This window comes from Aulonocara stuartgranti (assembly GCF_965226115.1).
Source record: "Aulonocara stuartgranti genome assembly, chromosome: 7".
NCBI lineage: Eukaryota > Metazoa > Chordata > Actinopteri > Cichliformes > Cichlidae > Aulonocara > Aulonocara stuartgranti.
The window spans coordinates 7,002,687-7,019,615 of NC_138945.1; the positions used below are offsets into that span (position 1 = coordinate 7,002,687).

At 38.2% G+C, this 16,929-nt stretch overlaps 1 protein-coding gene across 5 annotated transcripts in view; it reads right to left on the bottom strand.

Moving 5' to 3' along the window:
- Positions 1 to 16,929, bottom strand: part of camk2b2 (calcium/calmodulin-dependent protein kinase (CaM kinase) II beta 2) — a 65,786-nt gene that overhangs the window by 35,180 nt on the left and 13,677 nt on the right. For all 5 annotated transcript variants that reach the window (XM_082540312.1, XM_082540311.1, XM_082540313.1 and 2 more), the window contains exons 6-7: positions 7,366 to 7,438; positions 138 to 240 (exon numbers count right to left, since the gene is read on the bottom strand). In XM_082540312.1, the coding sequence (XP_082396438.1) occupies positions 138 to 240; positions 7,366 to 7,438 (176 nt within the window). The remainder of the gene's footprint in view (positions 1 to 137; positions 241 to 7,365; positions 7,439 to 16,929) is intronic.

Consider the following 16,929-nt stretch of genomic DNA (forward strand, 5'->3'; position numbering starts at 1 on the left):
TTTTGAAATTAATGGAGATGCTTTTCTAATTGTGTTATTTTTAATAACACCTACAGACACATGCACACTTCTGTGTGTGTGTGTGTGTGTGTGTGTGTGTGTGTGTGTGTGTGTGTGTGTGTGTGTGTGTGTCTTACCAAACCAAGCCTGTTGGTCTCCTTGTACTTCAATGGCCAGTCCAAAATCAGCCAACTTGACTGCTGCGTTCTTACATTTGCTGGCCAGCAGCAGGTTTTCTGGCTGAAGGTGTAACACAAGCACAGTCGTGTCATGTTAGTGTTACATTTTATGACCTTATTAATTTATGTCTCAAGGTTGTTACGACATTGTTACTGAAAGGCTTTTCTTAAATTACTTCAGAAGGGGTGGCAAAATCTAGGGATGTTTTTATTTCATGTTAAGTCATTTGTAACTCCATCTAACCTATCTTACACACTCGCAACAAGTACTATAATCACTATGCAAAGATCTCAACAGTAATCTTGCAGAGTTGAGCCAGATAAAAGTTTAGTATCACATTCAACAAGCTTAAGTTTTTTTTAAAAAATTGCGCTTTAATTTGGTTTCTTTGTGGCTGATATTTTATTTTATTTTATTTTATTTTATGGCAGTAGTCTTTCTGTGACATTTTATTTTTTAGCAACTGGAAGGACCAGTCCTTCCAAGATGGTCCCTGTTCTTTTTTTCCTGTTTCTTGAGTTTCTGCTGCCTGGGGTATTCCCTAAGCACATGCTCAGTGCTACATCATTGCTACATCTTCCTGATGTACTGATGGATCTTTGTTGTTTCATCTTGGATAGTACTTCTGACACTGACTAATCAGTCTCTTTCCTCCCCCTCAGTGTACAGTGGCACTAGGCTTGGGATGGAACCCTCCACGTATGGTAAGGAGCTTTCTTGTCTTGATGTCAGTGGCTTATATTTCATATTTTGGCCAGCTTATTATCCTAGCAGAGCACCTGATGACTGATGATGATGATGTTTATGACTATGCAGCATAAGCATGTGTGAGGCATTCATACAGAACTTTTTCATAATGTTGCTATTTGCTGGGATTGACACATCTATCACAACTGCAGTCCTCTGTTCCCTGTCAATCACCACTATGACTGGTTGCTTGGACAGCAGCTTCCTAACTCCCACAAGAATTTAGCCCCATTTGTTCTCAACCATCTTTGATGGTGTCTCCTTTAGTGACTTGGGGAGTTCTAGTCCACATGTGGCGCAGATGTTTCTATAGAGCTACTTGGTTGTGCCGCTCGGTGTACTCTGTCCAAGCTTGCATCTTGCACCCTGCTACTATATGTTGGATAGTCTTCGGGGCACCTTTGCACTGTCCGCAACTTGAGTCCTGTTGGCCTGAGGTAGTGTCCTGCTTCTGCTGATATCATGCTCAGCTGTGTGTGTATATGCAAACATTTAGAAAATCAATAAATGCATTTGGGGGGAGGGGGGGTAGTCAACTGGTTGTGGAAAATGGGGCATTGGGAACAAGTTTCTTCTCTTACTTCTTTTCCTATACATAACTTTAAAGGGAAAACAGGAGAATGGGGCAGACCAGTTATACTCAGATCAGAACGCTAAAAATAGTTATGGCTACAGACATATTCAGAGATACAGTCATACATTTTCCAGCAAATAAAATGTACTCTCTCATTTTGAGGTTGAGACACACAGATGGGACTGGAAAATGTGTATAAGCCTTTTTTGCCTTTGTTTACTTGAGGACGACCAAACACATCTTGTCTGTCTGCAATAGTCGTGTCTTTGCTGCTCAGACGCTGATGTAAAAAGCAAATGTGACAAATAGCTACACAGGAATGACAGCTCTTTGCTGTCTGACTAGTTTATGCTAAGAGTGACAGATCTGTGTCACAGAAGCAGCAATCATTTCACCACAGTGATAGAAACAGCTGTATGCTGTAATCCAGCTGAAGGACAGTCATCATGTCACCCTCTGCTGGTTGATTTAAAAACACAGAAGGTGCATACAGTAAAGGCCTTACCTTACTGTGCCCAGTAGATCAATCTTATTCAGAAATATTCCACAACTGTTGGACAAATGTATTTTTCATTCCACAAAGAACAGACTCAGTTGTTTGATATTTTAGGAAATACTACTACACTTTATTAATAAAATGTTCTAGTTCTAGTTCATTTGGACAACTTAAAATAACCCAAAACAAAACACTTTCTAGGTCAAGATTTGAACTTCAGACTAATCGGGGAATTAATTGTTGTACTTTTTTACTTAGTCAAAATGAACAGATGATGTTTTTGTACTTTTTGACACTATATCATAATCATGATAAAGAGAGCTGCAAATGTCAGTGTCAAACACAAAAACTGTATATATTATATACAGTTGTATACTCAATGGGCAAAAAAGTCAAATTAAAAACTAAAGTCAAAATGCAAACGTGTTTAATGTTTTCCTTTCCTAAATGTTACCAAAAGTGCACCAAATTCTTTATAAAATTCAGATTTAAAAACTCAATTTGTGAGATTTTAACATATCATCTATTCTGTATATCACTTGTCCACTTTCCTGAGTCAAATATTGTACCAAAGGATGTTAGATGGTTAATGTGATTAATATTAATTGCTAAATATGAGGATATTAACTTCATCATCAAACAAGTTACCATGCTGTCTCATATTTTCCAATAAAAATCAGAAATTTGCTTTAGAAAATAATCAGTAGGTAACTGTAGTTTCCATGTTTGTACCTGGAAAAAAAAATTCACATTTGATATTTGCATAAAATTTATAAAATCCTAACAGAACACATGCAGAGGATTCCACACAAATGCACCGTACAGTGATGTTGGTACTGAAATAAGCATCCAACCATAGTCTGATTAGAGCAGGCTCAGGCTGAGAATTATCGTTGTTTCTATTTCTGTGTCTAGACAGCAAAAAAACAAAAAACAATCTAAGTGACTATGAAAGTCAATTCATTGTTAACTCCAACAGTGGGGGTGGTGTGGGGGTTTTATACTGTCCTCTTAAAGAAAAGGGTCACTGCAAATCAACATAAAATGATGTTGTATATAATGTAGTATTTCTTTGAAGATGGGAGTGTTCTCTCCATGATGACACTGTCACGAATCACAGGATGCAAGGGGCCACTAACTGGTTCAATGAAAATGTAGTACTGTCTAAAATATAGTGAGTACAGACTATATAGTGCACTCAAAGAATTCTTCAATGTTTTACGAAAAGTAGTGTACATCTGATGGTTGCTACCCAAGCATTGTATCCAATCATGCATTGTATTAAAGTGAGAGATGAAAATAAAGAGAGCAGTGCATCAAAGCATTAACTAATACCATGATGAAATAAGTATTGCTGAAAAAACATTGCAATCGGTATTTATTAAGTATTTATTAAATGAAATATTTATTTATTTATGTACAGAATATTGACAAAAGTATTACTTATCCATCTAAATCCTTAAATTCAGGTAATCCAATCACTTCCATGGCCACAGGTATATAAACTCAAACAACTAGGCATACACACTGCTTCTGTAAACATTTGGGAAAGATTGGGTCGCTCTCAGGAGTTCAGTGAATTCTTGTTTGGAGGTGATAGGATGCCACCTCCAAACAAGTCCAGCTGTGAAACTTCCTTGCTATTAAATATTCCATAGTAAACGGTTGGGGGGAAATATAACAAAGTAGAAGTCATTGAGAATGACAGCAACTATGCCATGAACTAGTAGGCCAGGTAAACTGCATAGTGTGCTGAGGTTGGCAATCACTACAGATCTCCAAAGTGGGCCTTCAGATTAGCTCAAGAAGATTACATAGAGAGCTTCATGGAATGGCCACTTCATGACCAAGTTCCAAATGCAGTGAAGTAAAGCATGCCGCCACTGGACTCTAGAGCAGTAGAGAAGTAGGCTCTGGAGTGATGCATCATGCTTCTTTGTCTGGCAATCTGATCAACAAGTCTGGATTTGGCTATTACCAGGAGAACAGTACTTGTCTGATTGCACTGTGCAAAGGATAACGTTTGGTTGAGGGGGAATCATGATGCGGGGTCATTTTCAGTAGTTGGGCTCAGCCCCTTAGTTCCAATGAAAAGAACTCTTAATGCTTCAGCATACCAAGACATTTTGGAGAATTTCATGCTCCCAACTTTGTGGGAACAGTTTGAGGATGACCCTCTCCTGTTCCAACATGACTGTGCACCAGTGCACCGGGGGAAAAATCTAAACCTACATGGCCTTGTGTGAAAAAGCCCCTTAAATCTAATAACTGGTTGGGTCAGTTATTAGTAATAAACACCTTAGTTCAATGTTTTTGGGTTCTCAGTTTGACTGTTATTATTTATTCTTATTTGCCACATTTCTAAGTATCTTCTTTCATATATCTTTGTTTCAGTTTCTGGCTATTCTGCCTTTGGTTTTGTACAGTTATTTTATAATTTATATATTACATTTTTTTATAATGATTTTTTATTAAATGTGTACAGTCTTCCCTTTGTGCCCCATTGTGCCCATCTGTCTTTGATTTGTTCTAGCTGTTTTCCCCCACCGTTTCCCCTAGCCTCATTACTGTCATTATTGTCTCAGTCTCCTCTTGCCCCTCTGTTGAGTCACCCACAGTATGCTTTCTAGATTTCCTAGTGCGTCCTAGTATTACACTCCTTGTATAATTACTCTTTGTGCCTCCTTTTGCTTTCTGTTTTGGGATCATGTTTTCCTTTGATCAATCCAGCATTAAATATTCACCTTATGCTCACTTTGGTCTCCTGCATTCTGCACTTGGGTTGGAAAACAATTAACCAAATTCCACACAGTTGATAGTCACAGAGCAAGTTGACCGCACAAAGCACCCAGAGGGCACAACAATCTACATGGAAGAAAATGACTTAGACTGTTCTAGGTTTCTAGTCTACTCACAAAGACTGAGAGAAACAGCTGATATGAGGGCTTGGCCAGCTGCTATCTCAGCATTCGAAGGTATAAAATCTCACAAACCTCAACTGCTTCACTAGCTGGTTATTCCCACTTCTTACTCCCAGTTACTTCACAGTAATAGACTATTATAGGACAATTCAATTCAATTCAGTTCAATTTAATCTTATTTATGTAGCACCAAATCACAACAACAGTTCCCTAAGGGGTTTTATATTGTTAGGTAAAGACCCTACAATAACACAGAGAAAATAAAAAACAACAACAACAATCAGATGGCCCCCTATTAGCAAGCACTTTGCAGTGGGAAGGAAAAAGTCCTTTTTTAACAAGAAGAACTTCCCCAGCAGCCATGTGCCAAAACTGGTTGGTTTCAAGGGGAGGAAGACAGAACAAAAGACACACTCTGGAAGAGAGCCAGGAATGAATAATAATAATAATTACGTGCAGAGTAGTGTTTAAAAACATAGTGAGTGAAAGAAAGGTGAGTGAACACTTGTGCATTAGTGCACTAGTGCATTACACCCCGAGGAGCCTAAGGTTATTGCACTAATTCAGGGTCACCTAATCCAGACCTAAGAAAATGCTTTGTCAAAAAGGAACATTTTAAGCCTATAATCTTAAAAGCAGACAGTGTGTCTGTCTCCCAAATCCAAATTGGGAGCTGTTTCCACAGAAGAGAGGGCTCCTCAGGTTGTACAGGCTGCCTTAGTTTCTATATTTCCTGGGTCAGAGAGAGTGCTGATCTACCCAAGACCTTCCCTGAATCTGTGTCTCAGCAAGTGAACCCAGTGAATTCTGAACAAACTAGTCTAGCCAACTTGGAGCTTCCACTGTATCCTGCACTGGAGCTGCTGTGGACCCAGACATCAGAAAAGTGCACCCTGCTCAGCTCCCACAAGAGTTGACAGAGTCTTCTGAGTATCCTGAACCTCAGGGTAGGATTTATCTACTCCATTGGCCAGTAGCTGTGGGGTCCAACTAGCCCCCACAGCTACTTAGTCTCCGCCACTGGCCACCTCACCAGCTCCCTGAGCTGAATCATCTCTGCCAAGGCCTCTGTCCTTTGTCCTTTGATCCTGCCCCATGAAGTACACGGTCATGGAATAAAACATTTGGCAAGCTTTTCAAGACCATTTAAGGGGAAATAAACAGGCTTTCCAACAGCACAAGATTTATTAATTTTATTGAGTAATTTATTAATTATTATTTATTTATTAATTAATGACCAAACACAATTTTTTTTTACTTTTTGTACTAAGTTTATATAGTCTTAAAATCAATAAAAAGCCATCACACAGATTTCTGCTATAAATGTAATATAAATTGCTATATTAATGTTAACATACATTCTTGACAATATTTTGTCTTGACTGCATCATTACAAAAGATTATTTGGGGTTTTTTTTGTTCTTTATAGAGCTTTAGGTTGTTGTTTAATTATATGTTGGTTGGTTATTAACATTGTTTTTTTTAATTTGTTTATTTGCTACTCATACATACTGCACAAATCACTAAAAAATGTATGTAATTCAGTACAGCAGATATTGTTTTATACAGCTGCAGTATGTATCTATGCTGTAAGAAACAGCACATGATAATAAGAGGAACGCTTGATATACACAAAAAATATTCAAACATTCCTCTGTGAAGGATTAGTTACTTTCATCTGTGAACAGGGATTCATTGTTACCTGTTCAGATATACATACATATCCTGCTTAAACATGAAGCAGGTCAATGAAAGTCCAAAGGAACTTAATCAAAAGAACGTCAGCTGCGTGGTATACATCACTGCAGCACTGGAGGTGAGCAGACACAAGGTTTCCACCTGCTATGAAATTTCTCTTTCAGTTGTAGTCCACTCAAGTGCATGCACAAGACAGAACTTCAACATATGTGCACAAACACTCATGCACGTTTTGATAAATCCAGCCCATAGACATGCACAGACATGCTGGATATAAATATTTTCACTGCACTTACCAGCTGTCAATTACAACAGTCAGACAAAACACAGAACTATGGAGAACCGCTTACTGATTTACAAAAAAGTGAGACCACAGCCATACTGGGCCTTCATCAGGCAAACAGACAACATGACATCAGAAGATGATATCCAGACCAAACTGCAATACAGATGACAAAACTCAACAAAACGTAATCTGCTACACCACTCACATATAACAGTGGGAATTCCACATAGAACCTTTTTTTTTTTAAAATTGGAACACTGTTCATAATTAATAATTTGTATTAACATTTGGAAGGTATCATTCTTTTTGTGGAAGCTCTACATTTTTCCTTCATGGACTCTTGTCCCTGAGCTAAACCTGACCTGAACATAGTACAGAATGTTCCTTATACTGATTTTATAGCTGTGCAGCTAAAATTCACACACCTACATGGACACAGACACATGACCTGCTCGTGACTCACCTTGAGATCTCTGTGAACCACACCCATCTGATGGCAGTGGAGCACGGCCTCCAGGATCTGCTGGATGCAATGACTGCATGCAGACAGCAGGGGGAGCAGGTTAGTCTGAACACATTTAGCACATTGAGCCCCAACTGTCACAGGCACACATACATGTTTTCAGTGTAGGAACCAGCTCTCTCTTCCACACTCAACACGTTTGCACACACATATAAAAAAGTGTGAACCTGTCTGTGAGCTACACAGAGAGAATGCGTGCAGTTTGCTATTTTCTGCTTTAAAGAAAGTGCCAAATATTAGTCAGGCAGCGTAGGAGGGCTCTGCAGCTCCGTGTGGGAGACACTCTGTCTAACCTGTATATTTTTGTGTGTAATTTATTTAGCAGCAGTGATAACAAAGCCTTTGAGGAAAGGATTCTGCAAGTATTTAAAGTTGTCACTGCTGCCACTCTATTGACCTCTACTCCTTCACCCGTTCTCAGGTTTTCTCACTCACTCAGTCACTCTTGCTCAAAGTATGACAGTCCTAGGACCCACAGGAATTGTAAATATATTTCAGACTTCTAAAATAGTACAACAAGAGCTGCAAAAGCAGAACCAGAAGACAGGCAAGACAGGCAAGGGGAGACAAACAAACAGGCAGCAGGCACAGACAAAACTTGTATCAAATCACAGGCAAAAATTAAAAAACAGGACTATAAAATACAAGCAGCTCTTGTACAGCGGGTGCACAGCAATGCAACACAGTGAGACACACACACACACCTTGAGGTCCCTGTGCACTATGTCATGGTGGTGGGTGTAAGAGACACTGTCTAGAATCTGATGAATACAGTGACTGTGGAGACAGAACAACACAGTGAAGACCAGATAAAGGGAGCAACACGAGAAGGAAAGGGACCAAAAACATAGTAAGAAAGAGAAGTGGACAGAGAAGAGAACGGGAAGATCTGAGGCACAGAGGCTGTTGCAGGGCGAGGAAGCGAGGGAGTTGATGTGAGAAGCACTTTACATATTTCCTGATTTGACTAGACTAGACATATAGAGTTTTTTTTAAATCTCCATTGCTAAGATTTCATTCAGTTCATAAACATATCTTTGTTTCTTCGTCTTGCTATTCTGTTCAAATTAAAAGTGAATTTTTAATCCATGTACATGGAGCTTTTCTAAAATGGCCTCCAGAGTGTGTAAACCTGAAAACACAGCTGCACTATGTGACAATGAGAGAAAAGGAGCTTTGTAGACCTGTCATCATATTGCTAACAAAACCGAACATGAAACTGTGTACTTTACAATTGTTGCTAAAACAGACCGTGTGTACAGTGGTGTGAAAAAACTGTTTTCCTGTTTTTTTGTCACACATTTGTCACACTTAAATGTTTCGGATCATCAAACAAGTTTAAACATTAAACAAATATAACACAAAATGCACTTTCTAAATAAAGCTGTTTATTATCAAGGGGGGGGGGGGGGAATCCATGCCTACGTGGCCCTCTGCGAAAAAGTGATTGCCCCCAGTAAATTTATGTTTTATAACATAAATTAACTGTGGTTTTTTACATCTTTGGAAAGCGGAGTTCACTTTCTTTAGTCACACCCACACACACATAACCTTAAAAAGATGGTTTGTTCTAAAACCCTTTAATGTGGCTGAATTAGAACAACTCTGCAAAAATGAGTGGGCCAAAAGTCCTCCACAGCACTAGAAAAGACTGGAAAAGATTGCCAGTTATCACAAATGCTTAATTGCAGTTGTTGCTGCTAAAGGGTGGCCCAACCAGTTATTAGGTTTAGGGGGCAATTGCTTTTCACACAGGGCCATGTAGGGTTGGAATTTATTCCCCTTAAAAAAAAAAAAAAAAAAAACTTTATTCAAAACAGCATTTTGTGTTTACTTGTGTTATCTTTGTCTAATATTTAAATTTGTTTGATCTGAAACATTTAAGTGTGACAAACATACAAAAAAATAGGAAATAAGGAAGGTGCAAACACTTTTTCACACCATGGCAAAAGACAGCCAAAGCTACAGTAACATTACTCATTACTTTTTTGAAGTTGGATGGCACAGTTGTGCAGTGGTTAGAAATGTCACCTATGAAAGCTGTGATAAGCCCGCTGACTCTCAACTGGTAAGTGACTGAAAAAATGGACAGAAGGAAATTCTGAAGCCTCATGTTTGCAGTATTTTTACTGTTGCCTTCTTGTGTTTTTTTCTAGCTGAATATCACAGATTAGGTATGGACTTGAATAAGAAGTAAACAACACATCCATATGTGTCGATCCCAAAGTAGCTTTGCCATTTGTCAAAGCATATAAAATGGTTTAAAAATGGTTTAAAATGAGAAATTTTATTGAGTAATTATCAATAAAACAGGCTTTGGGTAGACTAAGACCACTAACACACTTAGCATATGAAATGACTTGATTATAGTCTATTGCAAACAAGGACATGGACAGCTGAGCTGGAGACCTGATAGTCAAGTAGTCATTCTTGTGATATTTCTTTAAAGTCCACTATCAAGGGCACATGCATTGTAATATAAATTCTCTGTGGACACAAAAAAGCAAGCATTTGCTCACTGTGTGATGATGACATTTACATCACTCAGAAGCAAGCATACCCTAGTGAATTTGTGAGTGTGGAAAGTATTATCAGGATTTAAGAAAGATTAGTCCCATTACAAAGACAGAAACTCAACATTTTCACCATAACCATCTTGGATTTTTGATATCCAATGTGATGAGCAAAGGGGGACTCTGACGGAGAGCATTCTGCCATTTACCTAAGTAGGCTTGCACTAATACACGATGGAGTCTAATGGAGTCTAAAACATAATTCACAAAATTAACCCTCTCCAGGCAGATGTTGCAGATTTGCAACAGTTAAGACCTAACAACCTGATTACCCCACATACATATTTTATGAGGTTTTTTTTACTCAGAAGTACCACTGCAGGACTTGGTTGTGCATTAGCAACACAAAACGTAATTTGGGCCTGAGAGGGTTAAGGTCGAACACAAGTTCAGTAAGGAAGATCTATATTCATCCATCTGTTTCCATTCCTGTGTGTTTGAGCTGGTAGTGTATCCTTCGCAACACGTCTGCTTTCCCACGATAAACAAACTCAATTCTGTCATCGCTCTGGCCCATTCTTTTTTTGTTTTTTTTTGCCTGCCCTCTGTGAGCCAATCATTCTGTTTTCCATGCGCTTTAAACGTCATTGCTGTTTTATCACTCTGCCTTTAAGAAGCACATTCCTCCTCCCCATATCCACCTTATCCTGGCCACCACCAGCATCTAGGCTACATTCACTAGACTTTCCTCTGCTATGTAGCTTCATAGAAATTATTTGGTGATTCGATTCTAACTCTGCATTTCAAAAAGCATGTTCAGTTCTTCTTTTTAAAATAAATGTCCTTTTTATAGTCAGTAATACTTGAAACTACTTATTGAGACTGTACACTCATCAGTTTAGTGCAAATAACAGATCAAGGGATCAGAGCGCCATTTTCCCACAGATTTCTTACATGTACAACCATATTTCTTTTTGAAACCACAGCAATCGCCCCTTTGTGGCTTTCAGAAAGAATGTAGAGACACTTTTGCAATGCCTGTATACAGTAAAGTGTAAGCAATCTAGCTGTTGTCCAGTGTTGTCAAGGTGCATATCCAAATTGAAGACAAGTAATAACCAGCACTGAGGAATACATGTCCTGGCATGTATTCTTCAGTGCTGGTTGAAATATTTCTTTACTTCAATTTGACTCAGCTTCAAGGAAAAACGATGCAGTGATAGAGCTATGAATCAACATCAGCTTCACTTCTTGACTTGTTGGTGCACACAGTAAAGTTAGCTCTTAATTACCCAATAGTCAAATTAGCTATAGCAGCTAGTTAGATAGAAGATTCTGAACAGGGCTGAACAGGTTGCGAATAGGATATTGAGCTGTGATCAGCAGGGATAATGGATGCATGGACACATGGAGATGTTGCTGGCTATGCAGAGCAGCAGAGGAATAATAACTGCACTAAACAGAGATGTCCAGAACATGAAGAACTAAATAAAGAGTGAAATCTGGAGCAGAGCACCACAGAGGAGCAGAGCTGAGGAGGTGAAAGGCTGAAGACTGAGGCAGAGCAGCATGTATACTGGAAAAGAGAGATACTGGAGGACTTTAGTAATAATTCATTTCCTATTCTTCTTAAGAAACATAAGATATTAATTGTTATTTTCAAACTTTGTTATAGCCAGCTGTGCGGTCAGCTTTAAAATGCTGGTAGCACGGTGGTGTGTTGGTTAGCACTGTTGCCTCAGAGCAAGGTTTGAATCCACCATCTGGCCACAGCCTTTGTGGGGTTTGCATGTCCTAATCTGTAGCTGTTTTGGTTTCCGCTGGGTAATCTGGATCTCCCACAGTCCAAAGATATGCAGTTAGTAAGGTTAGGTTAATTGCTGATTCTAAATTTGGCCATAGGTGTGAGTGGCTCTCTGTTAACCCTGCGACTCTGCTGTATAAATAAAACTGAACTGAAATATTGGACTGTAAAGCTTAGATGCTTCCAGCACATCATTTGTAGCTGAACTTTGGTCATTAGTGTACCTGGCTGCATAGATAACCCTCAAATGTATTTACCACACTTCACTCCCTTTGGTTGTTTCTTCAGTTATGGTGTCTTGGACCCAGGGGTCTTAGTTTTGTAGAATCTTTATGTTTTCTTTTGAGGTTGTGATGTTATTTATGTTCTAGTCTTTATTATTTTGTATTGAGTATTATATTAAGTCTTTGTGGTTCTAGTCCACTGTTTCATTGTGAAGTCCGCTCCCTTCTTTCTTCATTGTGTCCCAGTCTCCTCTGCTTCTTATTCTGCGTAAACTCTATCTTGTCTGTGTTTTGTCTTCTGTCTGCATCAAGCTAGTGTATCTTTGTCCAGGGCTCCGTGTATATCTCTTGTCCTTGTCCGTTCTCATGTCTTAATCTGGGTTGCTATATTTGTTTACCTGCATTTCCGTTCCCATTCTCTGTTGCTTCCTGTTTTATTTTGGTTGCCTGTGTCTCGTCTCCAGTATGTTCAGTTTTGCTCTCCTTGTCTCATTAGTCTGTGATTAGTGTCCGCTGTGTTCCCACCTGTGGTCTGTTCCCTCAGTATTCTCTGTGTGTTTATATTGTCTCAGTCTTCCCTTGCCCTTTGCCATGTTCTCCTTCTAGGCTGTGTTTATCTTGCTGTACGCTCCATGTTGTCCATGTTCCCTCGTTTATGCCTATCTCATGAGTTCCTGTTTTCTGCTTGGTCAGATTTATTTTGTATAATCTATTTTATTGTCTTTTGCTCAGCAATAAAGCTGTTTTGAGTTTTGCATTGTTCTTTTGAAGTCCTGCATTTGGGTCCTAACCTGCCTTCTACACAGCCAACGTGACACATCGCTTCAAAGTTGAGATCATTTTAATGGGATACCCACCCATTTTGACTCGCCAAGAATTATATTAGTGGTTCTTGTATCATTGCTAGTTTCTTCCTGTGAGGGAGATAAAAAAAAATATGCCAGTTCTGCGAGTCTTTACCCATGGTGCAGACTAACAAAGAAAAATTAAAATGCAGACCTGACGATAGTGCTGGAGGAAAAAAATATACAAGACAGTGACAGAGTCATTAGGATTCAACCTCTGGGGATGGACCCCCAGGCCACGGACTGGTCTGTGAGTCGTTTGGTACCGGGCCACAAGAGTTGAGGCTCGGGTGTGAAATTTATGGTTTTCAGGGTTTTTATCATTATTTTTTAATCATTTTTATCATTAACTCGGTTACCCTGGGTCTTTTCCCGTGTGTTATAAATAAATCTTCTTATTTTTGGTACCGGTACTGGTTTTACTTTGTTGTATTTATCCACGACACCTTAAAGGTTGGTCCGTGAAAATATTGTTGGACATAAGCCGGTCAGTGTCACAAAAAAAGTTGGAGACCACTGATCCAGAGGACTCATTATCAGTTTTCTGTGGAATTATTTTACACACTCATTTGTGGTGGACAGAAATTCAAGTAACAACTACAGTATGTGAAAAGCTGACACATAAAACCAAATGAATCCATATGGTTGGACACCAGAAGAGGTTAAGTAACAGGAAATCTGTTTTTTGGTCATCTAGAGTGAGTGAGACATGAACAGGGTAGAGAAAGAAGGGAGAGACTGAGTGATTCTGCGTACAGATGGAGTACAGAGAGGAAACCATTAGTGAGATACTGTTGGACAGAAATCAAGACCTGCTAGTCACACACCCACACATGAACACACAGAGTGCCACACACACACAGACACACACATAATTTATGCAAAGAGAACAGGGGAGATTGAAGACAGCTGAAGGAAAGAACAGAGAATAACAGGGAAAGTAAAGGTTAAAATTAGAGGAATAACTTTCCTTATAGTTTAACACAAATTCCTATCTTTTTTTAAATATCTTTTGATCTTCAGATCTCCTTTAATTGGTTGAGAGACTTTTCAAACTGGCAAAGCATTAGTATAGCATTTGTTCATTAGAGGCAAGTTCATGTAGCTCCTTTCTGCAGGTGTGTGGATGGATCTTTCTGCAACTTTCTAATATTACTCATTAAACAGAAATAAAGGCTGTGATCCAAATCTGTGATATTATATATATATATATATATATATATATATATATATATATATATATATATATATATATATATATATATATATATATATATATATATATATATATATATATATTTTAATAAAAAGACAGAAAATGTCTTGATGCATCCTTAATCAGCCAGGTAAAGAAATCCAAGAAAGCCGATTGTGTGCATCTGGATGATGCATTTCAACTGGAAGAAACATGTCATTACTCTGACAAGTGATTTGTTCAGTCTCAGCTGACAACATGTTTCCCCATATTTAGCACCACTGACTGTCTGTGAGTTCTGTTTCATTAAACATATTGTTTAACATACTGTTTAGTGATTAGTATGTATAAGTGGTTTGTGGTTGTATGCATCTTCCATCCAGTCAAGTTGCAGTTATGGTACAGTATATTGGGAAGTCATTGATGAGCTTTATTTGGGAAGCACCAAAGAGTAGTATTACCAATGTCATATCTGTTCAAACTGATTACAATTTATTATTCTGTTTGTGACTTATTGTTTTCAATAATGGCAAGCAAAGTGTTCTTGTTGAACATTACAATGTCAATGAAGTTTTAAACTGGACCATTTGGATATATAATGACCTTTCTTTTTTGAAATTTGGTCACATTTAGTGTAATTCCAGAGTTAGGACCCAGAGCAGTTTTTTTTGTCCTTAGAGTTTGAAGATTTTTTCAATTTAACTCAGTTTTATTTTTATAGTGCCAAAAAACAATTGCCTCAATGTGCTTTATGTTGTAAAACAACAAGTCTACAATAATAAAGAGAAAATCCGAAAAATCAGACAACCCCTCTGTGAGCAAGCACTTGGTGACAGTGGAATGGCAAAACTCCCTTTTAACAGGAAGAAACCTTCGGGAGGACCAGGCTCACAGACGGGTAACTATCTGCCACAACTGTTTGGGTTTGATGGGAGGGAGACAGGACAAAAGAGATGCTGTGGATGAGAGCCTGAGATTAATAATAACTTTTCACTTCAGAACTAAATGATCTAGTAAACAAAAACAGAAAGAAAACACACACACACCAACAGTTTCTCTCAATGACTTCAATTCAACAAAGTCCAGTGTATTAATAATTCAAGTGAATACCTTGTAAAATCCCACATCTAGTTAAACAAAACACAGTTAAAGCAATAATTACAGTTACCTGGGACTTATCAGGTGTTTTTTTTACAGCTCTATAGATATAACTAATGTTTTCAGGATTTGTTTTGTAATTATAAACCTCAGATTATGATCTGAATATTGAATACATCATTAAATTGCTCGACATCCTTAAACCTCCCACAAGATCAAATGAACACACTAGATAAAAACCCTATCTCTAATATACTCAATCAAATGCCCAATAATAAAATGCCTGTAACTGAAGGTTTCTCCAGTCACTTTGAAAGACATTTTAGACAATTTAACTCTATTATTTATAAGAATGATTTCAAAGAGTCCTCCAAAGTATGAATACAACACCTGATGACATTACTCTTGAAGCAAAAGATCCTTGATCCAGAGAACTATCAACCACTATCTCTTATTAATATGGTTAGGTTATTAAAATGAACTAGATAAAATCATACAATTTCTTATTCATCTTGATCTGAAAGGTTTTACCAAAAGTAGATATTCATCCACTAATTCCCAAAAACTTTTCAATTCAATACAGCTTTCAAACAACAATAAACACCATAATTTTATTATTAGACAGAGAAAAAGCATTTGATAGAGTTAAGTAGAAATTACTGTTTCCAACACTTGGAGAAAATTAATTAAATGACTGAATAAAGACACTTTACACTTCACTAAAGACCGCAGCCACCACCAATTAATTGAGTTCACAAAACTTCATTCTACACAATGGGACAGGTAAAGATGTCCTCTCTCACCACCTCTCTTTGCTGTGTTTATTGAACCACTAGCAGCTACAATAAGACAAAATGGTAAAAGTATCCAAACAATCACTACTCATTACGTCTCTTCTTAACCTAGCTTCCACAACTTTTTCCCATAGCTGCATGGTGAGGCAAATCAACTCTATCCCCCTGTACTTACTATACCTCTGCACATTACTGTTGTTCTGGAAATCTGGAGCCAGTATACTTTATTACCATCCCCAGTCATCCTCTCATTCTTTAAAACTGTGTTTAAAAAAAACTGGCCAAACAGTCCACTGTACTCTTCTATATACATCTCCATAACTCAACAGGTTTATCACTGTTTATCACTAGCACATTTCCGTTTCTCTCCTTAATCACCTTAACCTGCTGTGCATCACTTGCAGCTAAATCTTTCTGCTTAGCCAATCAGCAAAAGTAATTTTCTCTTTCCCTTGTGTCTATCTCACATACAACAATTCACTAAAAGCCTTTTCCTTTGCAGGCTCTTTCTTTGATGTACCCCAGCCTTCCAGTACTCCTGTTTACTTTCGTCATCTCCCTGACTTACTTTTTACTCTTTGCTATCCTCTGCCTTTGAATACTTTCCTGTACTTCCTGTACTTCCTTATTCCACCACCAAGTGTCCTTGTCCTCTTTAGTTTGTCAAAAGGCTAAACCAAATGCCTCAGTACTATCTGATAACTCTCTCTTACCACCCAGAGCTTTTCATAACTCTTCCCTGAACTCTGAGCAACATTCTGCTTTCTCCAACTTCCACCATTTAATCCTTGCCTCTGCCTTCACCCACTTCCTCTTCTTACTCTCCAAAGCCATCCTACTGATTACCGAAAGCCCTCCTGTTACGTTCTACCCTGCTACCACCTTGCAGTTTCCGATCTCTTTCAAATTTAATACTGTCTGTCCTTCATTTCTGTTCTATATCAAGCACCTCCTCATCACACTCTCTACCATTACCTGTATTTGACCCCCTTTGCAAAGATTGCAAAGATTTCCATAACAGAACTTAAAGG